General features: G+C 46.3%; 1 protein-coding gene across 2 annotated transcripts in view; it reads left to right on the plus strand.

Moving 5' to 3' along the window:
* The window catches only part of pdk4 (pyruvate dehydrogenase kinase, isozyme 4), a 47491-nt gene extending 41682 nt beyond the window's left edge, over window positions 1-5809 (plus strand). The window contains exons 10-12 of one of the 2 annotated variants that reach the window (XM_038797545.1): window positions 1481-1594; window positions 3521-3562; window positions 4359-4492. In XM_038797545.1, the coding sequence (XP_038653473.1) occupies window positions 1481-1594; window positions 3521-3538 (132 nt within the window). In that variant the 3' untranslated portion in view covers window positions 3539-3562; window positions 4359-4492. Of the gene's footprint in view, window positions 1-1480; window positions 1595-3520; window positions 3563-4358 lie in introns of both variants that reach the window. The other variant, XM_038797544.1, reaches the window with a different exon arrangement.
* Window positions 5810-16182: the final 10373 nt, after the last annotated feature.

Below are 16182 nucleotides of genomic sequence, written 5' to 3' on the forward strand. Positions count from 1 at the left end.
GGCAATTTAAATGAACAATCCATCTAACCTGCACATCTTTGGACTGTGGAAGGAAACAGGAGCATCCGGAGCAACACACGCAGAAACAGGGCGAATGTGCAACCTCCACACAGACAGCCACCCAAGGTCGCAATTAACCTGTGGGGCAACAGTGCTAACCACTGTGCTACCGTGCCGGGAATAATTCTGCAATCTTGTGCTTTGAGATGGGAAGTCATTGTCAAGGCGTGTGAATCACTCACTTAGGGGGGCGGGGGGAAGATGAGGAGCAGGGAGTCCCGTGCAGGGATCAGTCTGGGTGTTTAAAATAGTTACATAGAAGTTAGAAGAGGTCTATTTGTAACTTTTTCGGAATAACTATTAGTGTAATCCTGACATAGCCATCTGAAGTTAGCAATTTAAATATTTTTTAGCGGATAGTTAACGGCGAAGTGCAATTGTTCGGGGGGGGGGTTTAGTGCTTCTGGATCATTGTGGTGCAAATACTTACCACGGAAATTCCAAGAGGTATTCCCCAGTGCATCTTCAGTGTGCCCCCTAAATCTGTCGGTGGTGACCCAGACGTTACAGCACAATATCATAAGAACTAGAAGCAAGATTAGGTTGTTCAGCCCCTCAAACTTGCTCCGCCATTCCATAGAATTATGGTTGATCTGATGGTGGCCTTGCTCCACTTTCCTGTCTGTCCACCATGACCCTCGACTCCCTTGTTGATCTGTATAACTCGGCCTTGGATGTATTCATTAACACAGTCCCCAAAGCTCTCCGGGTAAGAGTTCCAAAGAATAATGACCCTCTAAAAGAAAAAGTCTGCCCATCTCAGTCCTAAGTGGGAGACCTTTTATTTCTAAACTGTGTCCCCTGGTTCTAGACTCCCTTGCAAGGGGAAATATTCTCTCAGCATCTACCCTGTCAAGCCCCTTCAGAATCTTTTATCCCTCTCACTCTGAAGGCAACTTACTCAACCCTTCCTCATAAGCCAGCCCCTGCATCCCATGAATCAGCTGAGTGAATTTTGAATGAGCAATTGGTTTTGGATATTAAGACTTCTATAGTGTAGTACTCTGGACAATAAACATGTGCTGCCACAGCAGATAACTATTTGAAAAGCTTTTACACACTAGGTGATTGCAAAACCTAACTGTCAAGAAGTTTTAAAAACTTTTTTCCAATAAGGGGCAATTTAGGGTGGCTATTCCACCTAACCTGTGCATCTTTCGGTTTGGGGGTAAAACCCACGCAGACATGGGAAGAATGTGCAAACTCCACATGGACAGTGACCCGGGGCCAGGATCAAACCTTGGTTCTCAGTGCCGTGAGGCAGCAGTGCTAACCACTCTGCCACCTTGCCGCCCTTAATTCCAACAATGTTGAGTTTTCATTACAGAAAGTCTATACTTATCAGTTTCTTTGAGTATTGGAACTGCAGTTTCTTTGAGTTGCATTGGATGCTAAAATAATTAAGGCTTTTCTTTAACAGGCTGGTTTTGGATATGGACTCCCTATTTCTCGCCTCTATGCTAAGTATTTTCAAGGAGACCTTAACCTCTATTCTATGGAAGGGCATGGTACAGATGCTATTATTTATTTAAAGGTAATGCTAATGACATTTAAAAGTATTTTCAAGGAGACCTTAACCTCTATTCTATGGAAGGGCATGGTACAGATGCTATTATTTATTTAAAGGTTATGCTAATGACATTTAAAAGTATGTGGATAAAGAAGTGTTGTGGACTACTTCCAACTAACCTCAGGAGACGCGGACTCTTGGCACTGACCTCCGAAACACCGCTCCACCTAGACCCCCCCTCACCCTATCCCCATCACCCTGCACATTGATTATGGCCAATCCACCTAATCTGCACATTTTAGGACTGTGGGAGGAAACTGGAGCGCACAGAGGAAACCTACGCAAATATGGGAGAAGGTGCAAACTCCACACAGACAGACACCCGACGTTGAAATTGAACCCAGGTCCCTGCTAACCACTGTGCCACCCTAAACTATTTCCTTTGCTGGAGGGTTCTTTCTGATCTCAGGTCCTTGAGGGTATGTAATATTCACTCTGGGTATAAGCATTTAACCAGCAGGTGTTTTAGCTGTAACTCCTCTTCTCCTAAATCTATTAATTTACCCTAACCAGATGATATAGCCTTTTCTTTAAATTTCCTTTGAAGAATTGATAAAGAAACTGAAAATAATTGGCTTCTCAGGGGTATGGTTAACTAAAGTAGAAGATACTGTGTGTAAAGCTAGTCAATGCAATATTGAACAAATGAACTTTATATACAACTCTTCCAGATTGCAATTAACTGATTGCTTTAAATCACAAATATATTGGCTTGATTTTGCTGGATGGAGTACCGTGTTGGATAGACTTACAACTGCACGTGTACGTTTAAAATAAAATACCCACAAAATTGCTGGAAGTGTGAGCTAGTAACAGTGCAGTGAGTGCAACAGGGTATCTGGGATAAAAACAGAAAATACTGGATAAACTCAGCAGGTCGGGTAGCAGAGTTAATGTTTCGAGTCCAATCTGGAACCTTGGTGAATAACTGGGCAAACAACCTGTCTCAACCAGAGATATGAAAGGATTGAGAAATAAATGAAAGGGAGTGAGTGAGAGTGGGGGAATGCAATATCAAATCAGATACAGAAAGAAAAATTATGAGGGCAATGAAGATTGGTTTAAGAGAAAGCAAAAGGAGTACAGAAAAGCAAGGTGTTAAAAAAATAAAACATTTTTATAAACCATCTAAAACCATTCACAATCTTATTGTTTACTTTCTGGACAAGAGAGCTTAATAGTCATTGATAATTATCACATCATTAATAGCATCCTTAAGCAATTACCAGACTTAACTTTATGTGGTGAGTTTAGTGTGCAAATACCGAAACTTCTGAAAATCATGTGGTGGTTTAACAAGAGAAGCTAAGTCCTTTTGCTGATCATAAGGGTCTTCTGTGAAATAAATTCCAGCATTCTCAGTCTAGGTTCTCATTGTCTTTCAGCGCAAAACTGCCCTTAATTCTGGCACTAATAAGGTTGCTGATTTAAACACCTCTTAAGGACAGTTAAGAAGTCGGCCATGGCTCAGTGCGATCCCATTCACTTCTGAGTAAAAAAGGATATGCTTTCAACTCTCATCCCAAAAATTGGAACAAATAACCAAGGTAGACATTTCAGTGCAGTACTGAGGGAATGCTGCCTTGTTGGAGGTGCAGTCTTTCAGTTGAGATTAAATCAAGGTGCCATACATCCACTCGGGTGGAGATAAAAAGATCCAAATGGATTATTTTGAAGATGAACATGGGAATTCTCTTCCCCCCCCCCCCCCCCCCCCCCCCCCCCCCCCCGGTGTCCTGACATATATATATCCTACAGCCAACATTGCGAAACACAATTATCTGGTTAGTATCTCATTCTCGTTTGTGAGATCTAGCCATGTGAAAATTGGATGCTTATTGCTCACACTAAAACTAACTATATTTCAAAATTATGTAATTGGTTTAAAAGCACTCCGGAGTATCCTGAGAGTATGAAAGACACTATAAAAATGTAAGTATTTTAATTGTGGCCTCCTGGTGTAGTAGGCACTCTTATTCTCTGATCTAAAACTGTTTTGGGGTTGGGGCAAAGTAGGGGTCCTTAACTCTACATTCAGCTGGTAATGCTTGATGCTGCCATTGGGTGATGTGTACCATTCGAGCCATTGGGCGACGTGCACCATTTGAGCCATTGGGTGACGTGTACCATTTGAGCCATTGGGTGACGTGTACCATTTGAGCCATTGGGTGACGTGCACCATTTGAACCATTTAGGTAATGTGCACCATTCGAGCCATTGGGTGACGTGTACCATTCGAGCCATTGGGTGACGTGTACCATTCGAGCACAAAAATTGATTCCAAGATTTTAATTAAATACAGGATAGATTTAGATCAGAGTATGGAAGTGTTGAAATTTTATTTTATACACATTTCCTACACCCCAAAAATATTACAAATTGACTACAAGTTTGGCGTCAATTAATATTTTTGGAGAAAAGTCTTAATGTTTTTACTTTGAAACTTGGAGGAGTATATTACTTTCCACTCTAATGTGGATAAGCATTCCTGTGTTCAGCCGTAGTGTCCACCAACCTGTGCACTGCCAAAATAGTATCTTCATTTAGGGCTCACTTAAAAGATACAGATTATGCCACTTTTTTTGCTTTGTTCAATCATCAGAACATTGTCATTTTTAAAAATGATTAATTGTGGGTACTGAAGAACTATGGCTTATTTGATATTAAATGTTTTGCATTTGGAAAAATCTTTCCAAATAATTGTATACTTTTGTAATTATTTTCATAGGCTTTATCTACAGATTCGGTGGAGAGATTGCCTGTTTTCAATAAGTCTGTTTGGAAACATTACAAAAGTAAGACTGAAGCGGATGACTGGTGTGTTCCCAGCAGTGAGCCCAAGAACCTTGCTAAGTTCGATGATCACATTTGAAAGAAAATATTATGAGGTAGAAGGTTGAGTGATGTTCACAATCGGACCGGGGCCTTTCTGGATAAAACTACCAGTGGAAATTACTCATGGTGTGAAAATGAATTGGTGGTGACTGTGTAGACTTGTATAAAGCATTCAAACATACATATAGTTATTATCAACTAAGTATGTCGGCATTGCATTTGAGTAGTGAATTGGCCAGTGTTCACCAGACAAAAGGGAACAGCACTGTGAATTGAATACTTTATTTCCAGAAAGAGAATGGGGAGGGAAAAAGAAGGCTTGCATGTGTAGACTTGCAGTTATTTAATCCTCGCTGTGTTTTTTTTCATCTGCTTGACTGAGCTAGAAACTTGGCATTGTGGGAATTACAGGCTTATCCTGTTACACTAGTGTTTGGACTAGAACTAAACAATGATTTTACAGGTGGGAACCCTTTCTTTGAGCATAAATATAGACCAGGATCTCATTTAGTGTGAGGGTCCGTATCCTCATCACCCAGCATCACAGATTTGAACATCATTTCAAGAGAATATCAGGGGTGTTCTCTCTAATGACCCAAATATAAACGCATGAACTAAGATCACCAAAAAGTAAAATCTGGTTATTTATTAAACAGGTGGTTGTGGAACTTTGTGTGCAAATTGGCTGGAGAGTGACTACACTTTAAAAAAAAAAACACACAATCACTTTGGGACATCCTCAGGTTCTGAAAGATGCAAGATAAATCCAATTTCTTCATGTCTATGATGACAATTTGTGCTGTCCAGGATTTCAACAGATGTGCCTCTTTTTTTTGTTGTTGAATTAGGGACAAAATGTCCTTCAAGGTTTCAAGTAAAAAAACAGTAATTGAAGGGGGGAAGGTAGTGACTGCTGATATGACAGGAATCTCCGAAAAGAGGCACCATATCACTTATTTTGGACATGGGTTGGGGTGGCATGGATGAAAGGTAGAGCTGGGGAAATGATCAGCGTTTGAATATTTTTTGTTGCAGTTGAATTGAGCTTTCATCTCCATCCTACTCTTTGGACAACGTGCAAAGTATACATATATGTGGTTCTGCTATTTACTGGTTACCAATGTGCCTTGCAATTAGTTATAAAATTATATTAAACTTTAGTGCCAAATTATCTGAAAGACGACAACTGGGTGTAAATCTGTCAGTGTCTTGTATGTACTGGAATGGACAATGTAGACATTCTGTGTAAATAATAATAGAAGCCTGTTTATCATGCCTCTGCTGAATCTGTGAAATCAAAACGCTTACATTACTATAATAAATAGTGTTGCAATTTGTGCATAATGATTGAATTGTGATTAATAAGGTTAGAACAGTGTGAACAGCCTTTCAGAACAAAGGGACTTTTTTGGTGCTGAAATTAAAATTTCCATTTGAATATTCAGATAAGTGAATCTAAACCTTTGTGGGCTGTTGCAATGTGACTGTTACGATTTTTTTGTTGGCCAATAACTGGTACCCATCTCACTGTATTTCTGTCTTCAGTAGTGCTTACATTTCACATTGATTTAAGTTACTGAGAAGAGCCATGCAATTCAACAGCAACTCCTGGTCTCCAGTTAGATTGTGTGGATTTATTTTCCTGCAAATACTGTGTCCGTCTACATCACATTGTTAATTACACGATTGAGGTTATTTCAGGATGAGATTGAGAGCAATTGGTATTGAATTTATTTTTAAAGTATTGAAGTATTAATTTCAATCTTCAATTTATAATAATTCAAAGGTCATTTTATTTTTTACAAATTAAGTTCTACACTTTTTAAGACCATTTGCACCCATTGTGTTTTATCAATTACAATTTGTGATTATAAATTTCTCAGTGTGTTGTTAACTAACTTACATTTGTTTATTTTGACCCACAAGTGCATAAAATGAATAGTAAGGAGCTACAGATATGAGCAGAAAGTGGATTAATGTTAAAGGCTTGCAAAGGAAAATAAGAGTGTTACTAATGGGCTTTTACTTCAGTACGACTGCCTTTAGTAGTGGCTGTAATTTTCCTGACCTTTCTCGCACCTGCTTTTATATTCCTGGTTGCTGGTATCTGATTCTGTGCCATTTGAATTTATTCTTGGCAAGAAGCCTAGCAGAATAGCTTGTTATCTGCAAAATGTAAATTGAGCTGAAGAGCTTGATAAGAGTATTTCTACAGCCTTTTCCAGATGTATATCATTGCTCCTCTTCCACGAATGGAATATACCCTGTCAGATAAAATAAACCATAGTGCGTTCTTATAGAAACAGCGTTTTAATTCAAAACAGTCCCTTAAACTTTTGTGATACTTGATTTTTTTTCAATGTTTTGCAGTGTAATTTCTTGAAAAAAGGACATTTAAAATCAATAACCAGCAAAATAGCTTTACCTTTGTGGACAGAAAATTGCAGAATAACAAATGTACAATGACAATTGACAAGCAAAGTTCAGTTACTGATGTATTTATCATCTATGCTTGAAGAGATGAAAAATCACCAAGGTACAATTTGCCCTTCTATAAATCCTGCTCATAGGAGAACCAGGTAATCTCTCTCCTCCCCCAAGTGACCTCTTGCCATCTGTATATGGCATAGATTTTATGCATTGTAATTCCTGGCACATAAAAATTCAGGCCCAGAGGGCAAAACATCTGAAATTATTGTAATGTGCAGAAATCTGTTGGGGCTTGCTGAACTCCCAGCTTAAAATCTTGGCAACCAGGCCTGTCATTATGAGCTGAAAGTAGACTGTTGCATCATTTATAGAATCCCTGCAGTGCAGAAGGAGAACATTTAACCCATCGAGTTTGCACCAGCCCTTTCTCAATTGCCCCTTAAATTAACCTACGCATATTTGGACACAAAGGGGCAATTTAGCACGGCCTTGCCATCTGTTCTATGGCAAGCCCTGAAAGCAGTGATTAGAAGGGAGATGATTTTGTGCAAAGCGCATATAGATGGGGAGGTTAGGGAGAAATGGCAAAAGTTGGTAGATGACATTTGATCACAGGTCCTTTAATGACTCTACCTCAGAGCTCCTGGCAATCAGGAAGAAGATACAGATGCAGTTGGACCGGTTATCCAGGGATCAGGTGCTTTAGGGGGATTACGTAAAGTATGGAGAGAAGGTCAGTAGTCTCACAACACTTTTCACTGTACCTCGGTACACGTGACAATAAATCCAATTCTTAGTTTGCCAGTTGAGGTGGCAGGCAGCCTCCCGAGAGATTATCCAGAAGGAAACAGTCAAGGGTTTGAGCAGTCATTGGGCACACAGGAGGTCTCGACAGTAATAGGGTGTGAGGGTGACCGCGTTGAGATGTGGTGGGTGCCCGGGGGAGTCGAATTCTTCCGATCGGGCATCCTGTCGAGTAGATGCCGCTGCGTTCTGGCGAGCTTGATGCAGAAACACTGCGCTGAGTTGCGGGCCATGTGGTGACTGCCCGGGGAGGTCATCCTCCTCCGATGAGCTGTTTGAGTCTGGGGATGCAGCTAGGGCCCGTGGATTGCATGTGGAGGGTGGTGATGAAGATGGCGTCCAAGGTGGCGGCCCCCATTAATCGCACGTGGCTGGCCGCATGGTGGAGGTTTGCCAAGATGGCGGCCCCCATGGATCACACGTGGCAGGAGGGGGCAGAGCCTGAGTGTAGGCCGCAGCGTTTCAGGCCCTGCGGGCCTGCTGGGGCGATGTTTTTGGGGTGTTGAGGGCTGGGGCCCTTCTGCCGAGGCACACTAGCATAGTGGCCTTTCTTCCCGCAGCTGCTGCAGGTCGCGGATCGGGCTGAGCAGTATTGCCGCGGGTGTTGGCTTTGTCCACAGAAGTGGCAGGCTGGAGCAGTTGAATAACTGGTTTGGCGAGCTGAGTAGCTGGCTGGGGGAGCTGAGTAATTATCTGGAGCAGCTGGATAGCTTGAGTAGTTGACTGGGACAGTAGGGCGACCGGCTGTGGCAGCGCGATAGCTGGGGGGCCTTGCGGCACAGGCTTGGGGGGTCCTCAGTTCGGGGGCCCATGCAGGGTCCGCGGGAAATTAGTTGAGGCTGCGGAAGGAAACTTCCATTGTGATAGCAGCCTCTACGGTAGTCTCTAAGCCCTGGGCCCCATTTTCTCCACTCCACTCTGGTGTACATAGTTAGATCAAAGGCCTGCTACAAAAACGTCCCGCACAGCAAGCTCCCTATGTTCGGCCGCAGTTACAGCCTGGTAATTGCAGTCATTTGAGAGATTATTCAACTCGCGTGCAAATTCAGCTAAAGTTTCAGTAGACCGTTGTCGGCGAGTGGGTAGCATTGTGGATAGCACAATCGCTTCACAGCTCCAGGGTCCCAAGTTCGATTCCGACTTGGGTCACTGTCTGTGCGGAGTCTGCACATCCTCCCCGTGTGTGCATGGGTTTCCTCCGGGTGCTCCGGTTTCCTCCCACAGTCCAAAGATGTGCAGGTTAGGTGGACTGGCCATGATAAATTTCCCTTAGTGTCCAAAATTGCCCTTAGTGTTGGGTGGGGTTACTGGGTTATGGGGATAGGGTGAAGGTGTTAACCTTGGGTAGGGTGCTCTTTCCTGGAGCCGGTGCAGACTCGATGGGCCGAATGGCCTCCTTCACTGTAAATTCTATGAAATGAGTCGTGAACACATGGCGGGCAAAGACCTCATTCATGGGCCTAATGGGCCTCATTTTGTCCAAAATCGCCAGCGCTGCGGTGTCGGAACCGGCTGGATTTAGTTGTGTAGAAATTCTGTGGCTTACCCTCGCGTGCAGTAGGCTGAGCTTTTGTTCCTCCGTAGTTTCAGCGGTGCTGATCTCGGCCAGGTAGGCCTTAAAACATTTCAGCCAGTGGCAGAAGGTTTCTTTCGCCTCTGCATCCTGCGGATCGAGTTCTAGACGTCCTGGTTTTAGAGCGGATTCCATGCTTTACTTCGGCAGCTTCTTGCGTGTATTAAATTGATGGAACCATCAATTCAGCGAACACGTGTAGTTGGATCTGAACAGAGGCTTTCATACACTTACAACAGAGCCAGCCTATTCGTCGTTGGACTCCAGAGGAACTGCAGGCTGGCTCCAAGGCACTGATCTTTATACATCGGTCCCAGGGGGAGGAGTCCTGGGCGGAGCCAAGGGAGGAGCCCAGTACAAACTCTCGCGTACTCCCAGAGCGACTCCCCCTGGTGGTCGGATAGTGCAACTGCACTTACAATGGTGGATAGTGAACATATATACACGGAGTTATATTGGCAACTATATACAGCATTGATCTTACAATGGGTAGATAACGAACATATATACATGGAGTGATAGTGGCAACTATATATAGTGTGAATCACATTCACTACAGGGTGGATGCACGCAGGCAAGACCCGGGACCAGACGGGTCCCCAGTGGACCTTTACAACATCCCCACTAATAACAGCACCAGTTGGCCCGTGGGCCAACTGGTGCTGTTATTAGTGGGGATGTTTGAGGCCTCGGTAACACAGGGTTCCCTGCCTGAGACGCTGATGCATGCATCAATTTCACTTCTATTAAAAAAGATAAGGACCCTGTGGAATGTGGGTCTTACCGCACTATTTCTCTGTTTAATGTGAACACCAAGATACTGGCTAAGTGTACCTGAGATTTGAACCCTGTCTTCCTGCAGAAGATGAGATGGGCTTTATCAAGGGTGGGCAATTATCATGTAGTGTGCGGCGATTGCTGAATGTGATATTTTCCCACTCTGAGGGGGTCTGATCAGAGGTAATTGTTGCATTGGATGCCAAAAACACATTCGATAGGGTAGAAAGGGGGTAGCTTTTTGCGGTTTTGGTAGAGGTTTGGGGGTAGGGCCCAAGTTTGTGCCGTTGATCTTACAGCTGGTGTCCGCATCAATACCATTAGCTCGGGGTACTTCCAATTAAATAGGGGAATGAGACTGGGACACTCTGTCTCCCCTGTTTGCATTGGCGATAGAGCTTTTGGCCATTGCCTTGAGGGCTTCAGGTAAGTGGAGAGGGATAATGAGGGGAGGGGTGGAGTATAGGGTGTCCCTGCATGCTGCTGATCTTTTACTTTATGTGACAAACCTGGACCCTGCCATGGGTGATGTAATCTGAGGTGATTTGGCTCCTTTTCAGAATACAAGCTAAACTTGGAAAAGAGTGAATGCTTTCCGGTAAAGCCACCCCGGGGATGGGGGTCAGTCTAGGGGTGCTACCATTTTGTACGGCTGGTTGCAGCTTTAGGTATCTGGGGAGTCCAAGTGGTTCGGGATTGGGCCTCTCTCTGTAAACTGAATTATACTAGCCTGGTCGGTGGGGTCATGACGGATCTGCAAAGGTGGGATAATCTTCCCCTGTCCTTGGCGGGCAGGATCCAGTCAATTAAGATGATCATTTTGCCAAGATTTGTGTTTTTGTTCCAGTGTTCGCCAGTTTTCCCCCTCAATCCTTTTTTTGGGAGTCGAGAAGTAGTTAATTATGTCTGTTGGGCAAGCAAGACTGCAAAGATTCATTGGGCAGTGCTTCAAAGGGGTAGTCAGGGGGATTGGCATTGCCAAACCTGATATTTTACCACTGCGCAGCTAATACAGAGGTGTTGGGTTGGTGTGGTGACCCGGGAGCCATGTGGGTGCAGATGGAACTGAAGTTGTGCAGAGAATCTGGCCTGGACATTAATGACAGCCTTCCTCCCATTCCTACCGGCAAAATGTTCGGCAAATCCCGTGGTTGTTTCCACTTTGAAGATATGGAGAGAATTTCAACAGCATTTTAAATTGGGGTCAATATTGAAGCTGGCCTCCATCTGTTCGAGCTTGTGAGCTTGGATGCCATTTTCTGGGGGGGCGGGGGAGGAATGGGCCAGAAAGAGTGGGTGGGTTACCAGTTCCTGGAGACGCGGTTTGCCAGTTTAGAGGAATTGACGGAAAAGTTTGGGCTTTTGCACTCAGATTTATTCAGATATTTACAAGTTTGCAACTTTGCGAAAGGGATTTTCCCGATATTCCCCGTGGCATTGCCAATCTCTAATGGAAAGTGTTCTTCCACTTGCAGGAGCGGTGGAAGGGAGCGCTTTCAATATTTATGGACGGATAATGTCAGAGGATTCAGTCAAGCTGGAGGGGGCTATAGGGTCCATATTAGATGATAAGATGGGAACTGAGGACTTGCGCAGGGTGAATTCTACATCTTTCGTATGCGAGGCTTGGTTTAATCCAAGTAATTTATAGGGCCTGACTAAGTCCAAAATGAGTCGCTCCTTTGCAGGAATGGAAGACAAGTGCTCGCACTGCTCTAAGGGGCCGCCTACCCACCTGTACATGTTCTTGTCTTGCCCGAAGCTTGTGGGTTTCTGGGTCTCCTTCGTTAGCACCATGTCGGTGATTCTGAAGATTGAGCTGGAGCCCTCTCCGTTAGTGGCCACATTTGGATTGTCGCAGATGGGAGGGGTAGATCCCTGGAGGTTTGGGAGGCCGAGGGCGAGGGAGTATTCCTTTTTCTCCCATGTCCACAGAGTCTATTCTAGAATTGACTTTTTTGTATTGAGCAGGGGACTGATCCCGAAAGTACGGGAAGTGGAGTACTCGGCCATAGCGGTCTCAGACCATGCGCCACACTGGGTAGATTTGGAAATGGGGGAGGCGCGGGACCAGCGTCCGCTGTGGCGCCTGGATGTGGGGTTGCTGGCGGATGAGGAGGTGTGTAAGAGGGTCCGGAAGAGCATTGAAAGATATCTGGACACTAATGACACGGGGGAGGTGCAGGTGGGGATGGTCTGGGAGGCCCTGAAGGCGGTGATCCGGGGGGAGCTGATCTCCATACGGGCACATAGGGAAAGGAGGGAGAGACAGGAGAGGGAGGGGCTGGTGGGGGAGCTTTTGGACGTGGATAGGAGATATGCGGAGGCACCAGAGGAGGGGCTGTTGGGGGAACGGTGCAGTTTGCAGGCTAAGTTCGACCTGTTGACCACCAGAAAGGCAGAGACACAGTGGAGAAGGGCGCAGGGCGCGATTTATGAATATGGGGAGAAGGCGAGTAGGATGTTGGCGCATCAGCTCCGCAAGCGGGATGCGGCTAGAGAAATTGGGGGAGTGAGGGAGAGGGGTGGGAACGTAGTGCAGAAGGGGCCAGAAGTAAATGGGGTCTTCAGAGACTTCTATAAGGAGCTGTATCGGTCAGAGCCGCCGACGAGGGGAGGGGGGATGGAGGGCTTCTTGAACAAATTGAGGTTCCCCAAGGTCCAAGAGGAGCTGGTAGAGGGGCTGGGGGCGCCGATAGGGTTAGAGGAGCTAGTCAAGGGGATTGGGCATATGCAGACGGGGAAGGCGCCGGGGCCAGACGGGTTCCCGGTGGAATTTTACAAAAAATATGTGGATTTGGTGGGCCCTGTGCTGGTACGAGCCTTCAACGAGGCATGGGAGGGGGGGGCTCTGCCCCCGACAATGTCGCAGGCACTGATCTCTCTGATCTTGAAGCGGGACAAGGACCCCGTGCAGTGTGGGTCATATAGGCCTATCTCGCTCCTGAATGTGGACGCCAAGTTGCTGGCAAAGATCCTGGCTACCAGGATAGAGGATTGTGTGCCAGGGGTGATACACGAGGACCAGACGGGTTTTGTGAAAGGGCGGCAGCTTAATACGAACGTGCGGAGACTGCTAAACGTCATCATGATGCCGGCAGTGGAGGGTGAGGCGGAGATAGTGGTGGCATTGGACGCGGAGAAAGCATTTGATAGGGTGGAGTGGAAGTACCTGTGGGAGACGCTGGAACGGTTTGGATTTGGGGAGGGATTTATTAAATGGGTGAAGCTGCTCTATTCGGCCCCGACGGCAAGTGTAGTGACGAATGGTAGGAGATCGGAGTATTTTGGGCTCCACCGGGGGACCAGACAGGGGTGCCCCTTGTCCCCCCTGCTCTTCGCACTGGCAATTGAACCGTTGGCGATGGCACTGAGGGGCTCAGGGGGGTGGAGAGGGCTGACAAGGGGCGGGGAGGAGCACCGGGTATCGCTATACGCGGACGACCTGCTGCTATACATGGCAGACCCAGAAGGGGGAATGCCGGAGGTGATGGAACTGCTAGCAGAATTTGGGGACTTTTCGGGGTACAAGCTAAACTTGGGCAAGAGTGAGGTATTTGTGATACACCCAGGGGACCAGGAAGAGGGAATCGGGAGACTCCCGTTTAAGAGAGCAGGAAAGAGTTTTAGATATTTAGGGGTGCAGGTGGCAAGGAACTGGGGGACTCTCCACAAGCTGAACTTCTCCAGGCTGGTGGAACAGATGGAGGAGGAATTTAAAAGGTGGGACATGGTGCCGCTGTCGCTGGCGGGCAGAGTGCAGTCCGTTAAAATGACGGTCCTCCCGAGGTTTTTGTTTTTATTTCAGTGCTTGCCCATCTTCCTCCCTAGGGCCTTCTTCAAAAAGGTGACGAGTAGCATCATGAGCTACGTGTGGACGCACGGCACCCCAAGGGTGAGGAGGGTCTTCTTGGAGCGGAGTAGGGATAGTGGAGGGCTGGCATTACCCAATCTTTCGGGGTGTTACTGGGCGGCAAATGTATCGATGGTGCGCAAGTGGATGATGGAAGGGGAGGGGGCAGCTTGGAAACGAATGGAGAGGGCGTCCTGTGGCAACATAAGCCTGGGGGCCCTAGTAACGGCGCCATGGCCGCTCCCTCCCACGAGGTACACCACGAGCCCGGTGGTGGCGGCCACCCTCAAGATCTGGGGGCAGTGGAGGCGACACAGGGGGGAAGTGGGAGGTCTGATGGAGGCACCGTTAAGAGGGAACCATAGATTCATCCCGGGGAACATGGACGGGGGATTTCAGAGCTGGCACAGGGTGGGCATCAGGCAGCTGAAGGATCTGTTTGTAGATGGGAGGTTTGCGAGCCTGAGAGAGCTGGAGGAGAAATTCGGGCTCCCCCCGGGAAACATGTTTAGACATTTGCAGGTGAAGACATTTGCTAGACGCCAGGTGGAAGGGTTTCCTTTGCTCCCCAGTAGGGGGGCGAGTGATAGGGTGCTCTCGGGGGTCTGGGTCGGAGGGGGGAGGATATCGGACATCTACAAAGTAATGCAGGAGGCGGAGGAGGCATCAGTAGAGGAGCTGAAAGCCAAGTGGGAGGGGGAGCTGGGAGAACAGATAGAGGATGGGACATGGGCTGATGCCCTGGAGAGGGTTAATTCTTCCTCCTCGTGTGCGAGGCTTAGCCTCATTCAATTTAAGGTGCTACATAGAGCCCATATGACGGGGACAAGGATGAGTCGGTTCTTTGGGGGTGAGGACAGATGTGTCAGGTGTTCGGGAAGTCCAGCGAACCATGTCCATATGTTTTGGGCATGTCCGGCACTGGAGGAGTTCTGGAAGGGGGTGGCAAGGACGGTGTCGAGGGTGGTGGGATCCAGGGTCAAACCAGGATGGGGACTTGCGATCTTTGGGGTTGGGGTGGAGCCGGGGGTACAGGAGGCGAGAGAGGCCGGAGTACTGGCCTTTGCGTCCCTAGTTGCTCGAAGAAGGATACTAATACAGTGGAAGGACGCGAGGCCTCCAAGCGTGGAAACTTGGATTAATGACATGGCAAGCTTTATTCAGTTGGAAAGGGTCAAATTCGCCCTGAGAGGTTCGGTACAAGGGTTCTTCAGGCGGTGGCAGCCTTTCCTCGACTTTTTGGCTCAGAGATAGGGTACAGAGGTCGCAGCAGCAGCAACCCGGGGGGGAGGGGAGGGGAGGGGGGGGTGGCAACAACGGTTGTGGTGGGTTATTTACGGTTGAAATGCGGGCAAATTTGCTCGCAGTTCATGTTTGATGTTGATTGTTGCTTTGTTTGTTTTTGGGGGAGGGGGGAGGGGGGGGAGGGACAACGCGCGCGCAAGTTCGGGCGGGGGGGGATATTTGTTAAGAGGGAATATTTTGTAATATTTTATAGTTAGTTGGGGTAAATATCTTCATGTAAAAAATTCTTTCAATAAAAATTATTTTTAAAAAAACATTTGGATTGTCAGACTCGCTGGAGCTGCAGACGAGTGTGGTGGCCGATATCTTGGCCTTGGCAATTACCAGAGGCAAGTACCACTGGGCCGGATGTCTGCATCTCCACCCAGTGCCTCAGTGTGGTTGGGAGATCTGATGGAGTTCCTATAACTCGAGAAAGTCAAGTACACCCTGAGGGGAGAAATGGAGGGGTTTTACTGAAGGTGGCAGCCGTTGATTATCTAATTTCGAGGAATTGGTCACTGTTGGTTGTTAGGGAGGGAGAATGGGTGGGCTTTGAGAGTGGTTAGTTTATGTTTTGTGTGTATTTGTATGTCTTTCCTGTTTTTGTACTTTATAAAGTTAATAACTTGATTAAGAATGTATTTTCTTAAATCGTCCAACCACGGCTAACAAGGAATTTAGATCAAAGAAAGGTTTATAATTTTTCTAAAAAGATTAGTATGTCTGAGGATTGAGAAGAGTTTAGAATTCCACAAAGAAGTATCAAGAAATTGTTTAAAGGGATAGATGAACATGAGAATAGACTAGAAAGAGACACAAAAACAGATCATAAACATTTCTCAAGGTTTAGTGCAAGTAAATGTAGGACTATTGGAGGCAGAAACAGGCCAAATTAAATTGAGAATAAAGAATGCTGAAGACATTAAGCCATGATGTGGAGATGCCGGTGTTGGACTGGGGTGAGCACAGTAAGAAGTCTTACAACACCAGGTT

Source organism: Scyliorhinus canicula, chromosome 5, assembly GCF_902713615.1.
Source record: "Scyliorhinus canicula chromosome 5, sScyCan1.1, whole genome shotgun sequence".
Classification (NCBI taxonomy): domain Eukaryota; kingdom Metazoa; phylum Chordata; class Chondrichthyes; order Carcharhiniformes; family Scyliorhinidae; genus Scyliorhinus; species Scyliorhinus canicula.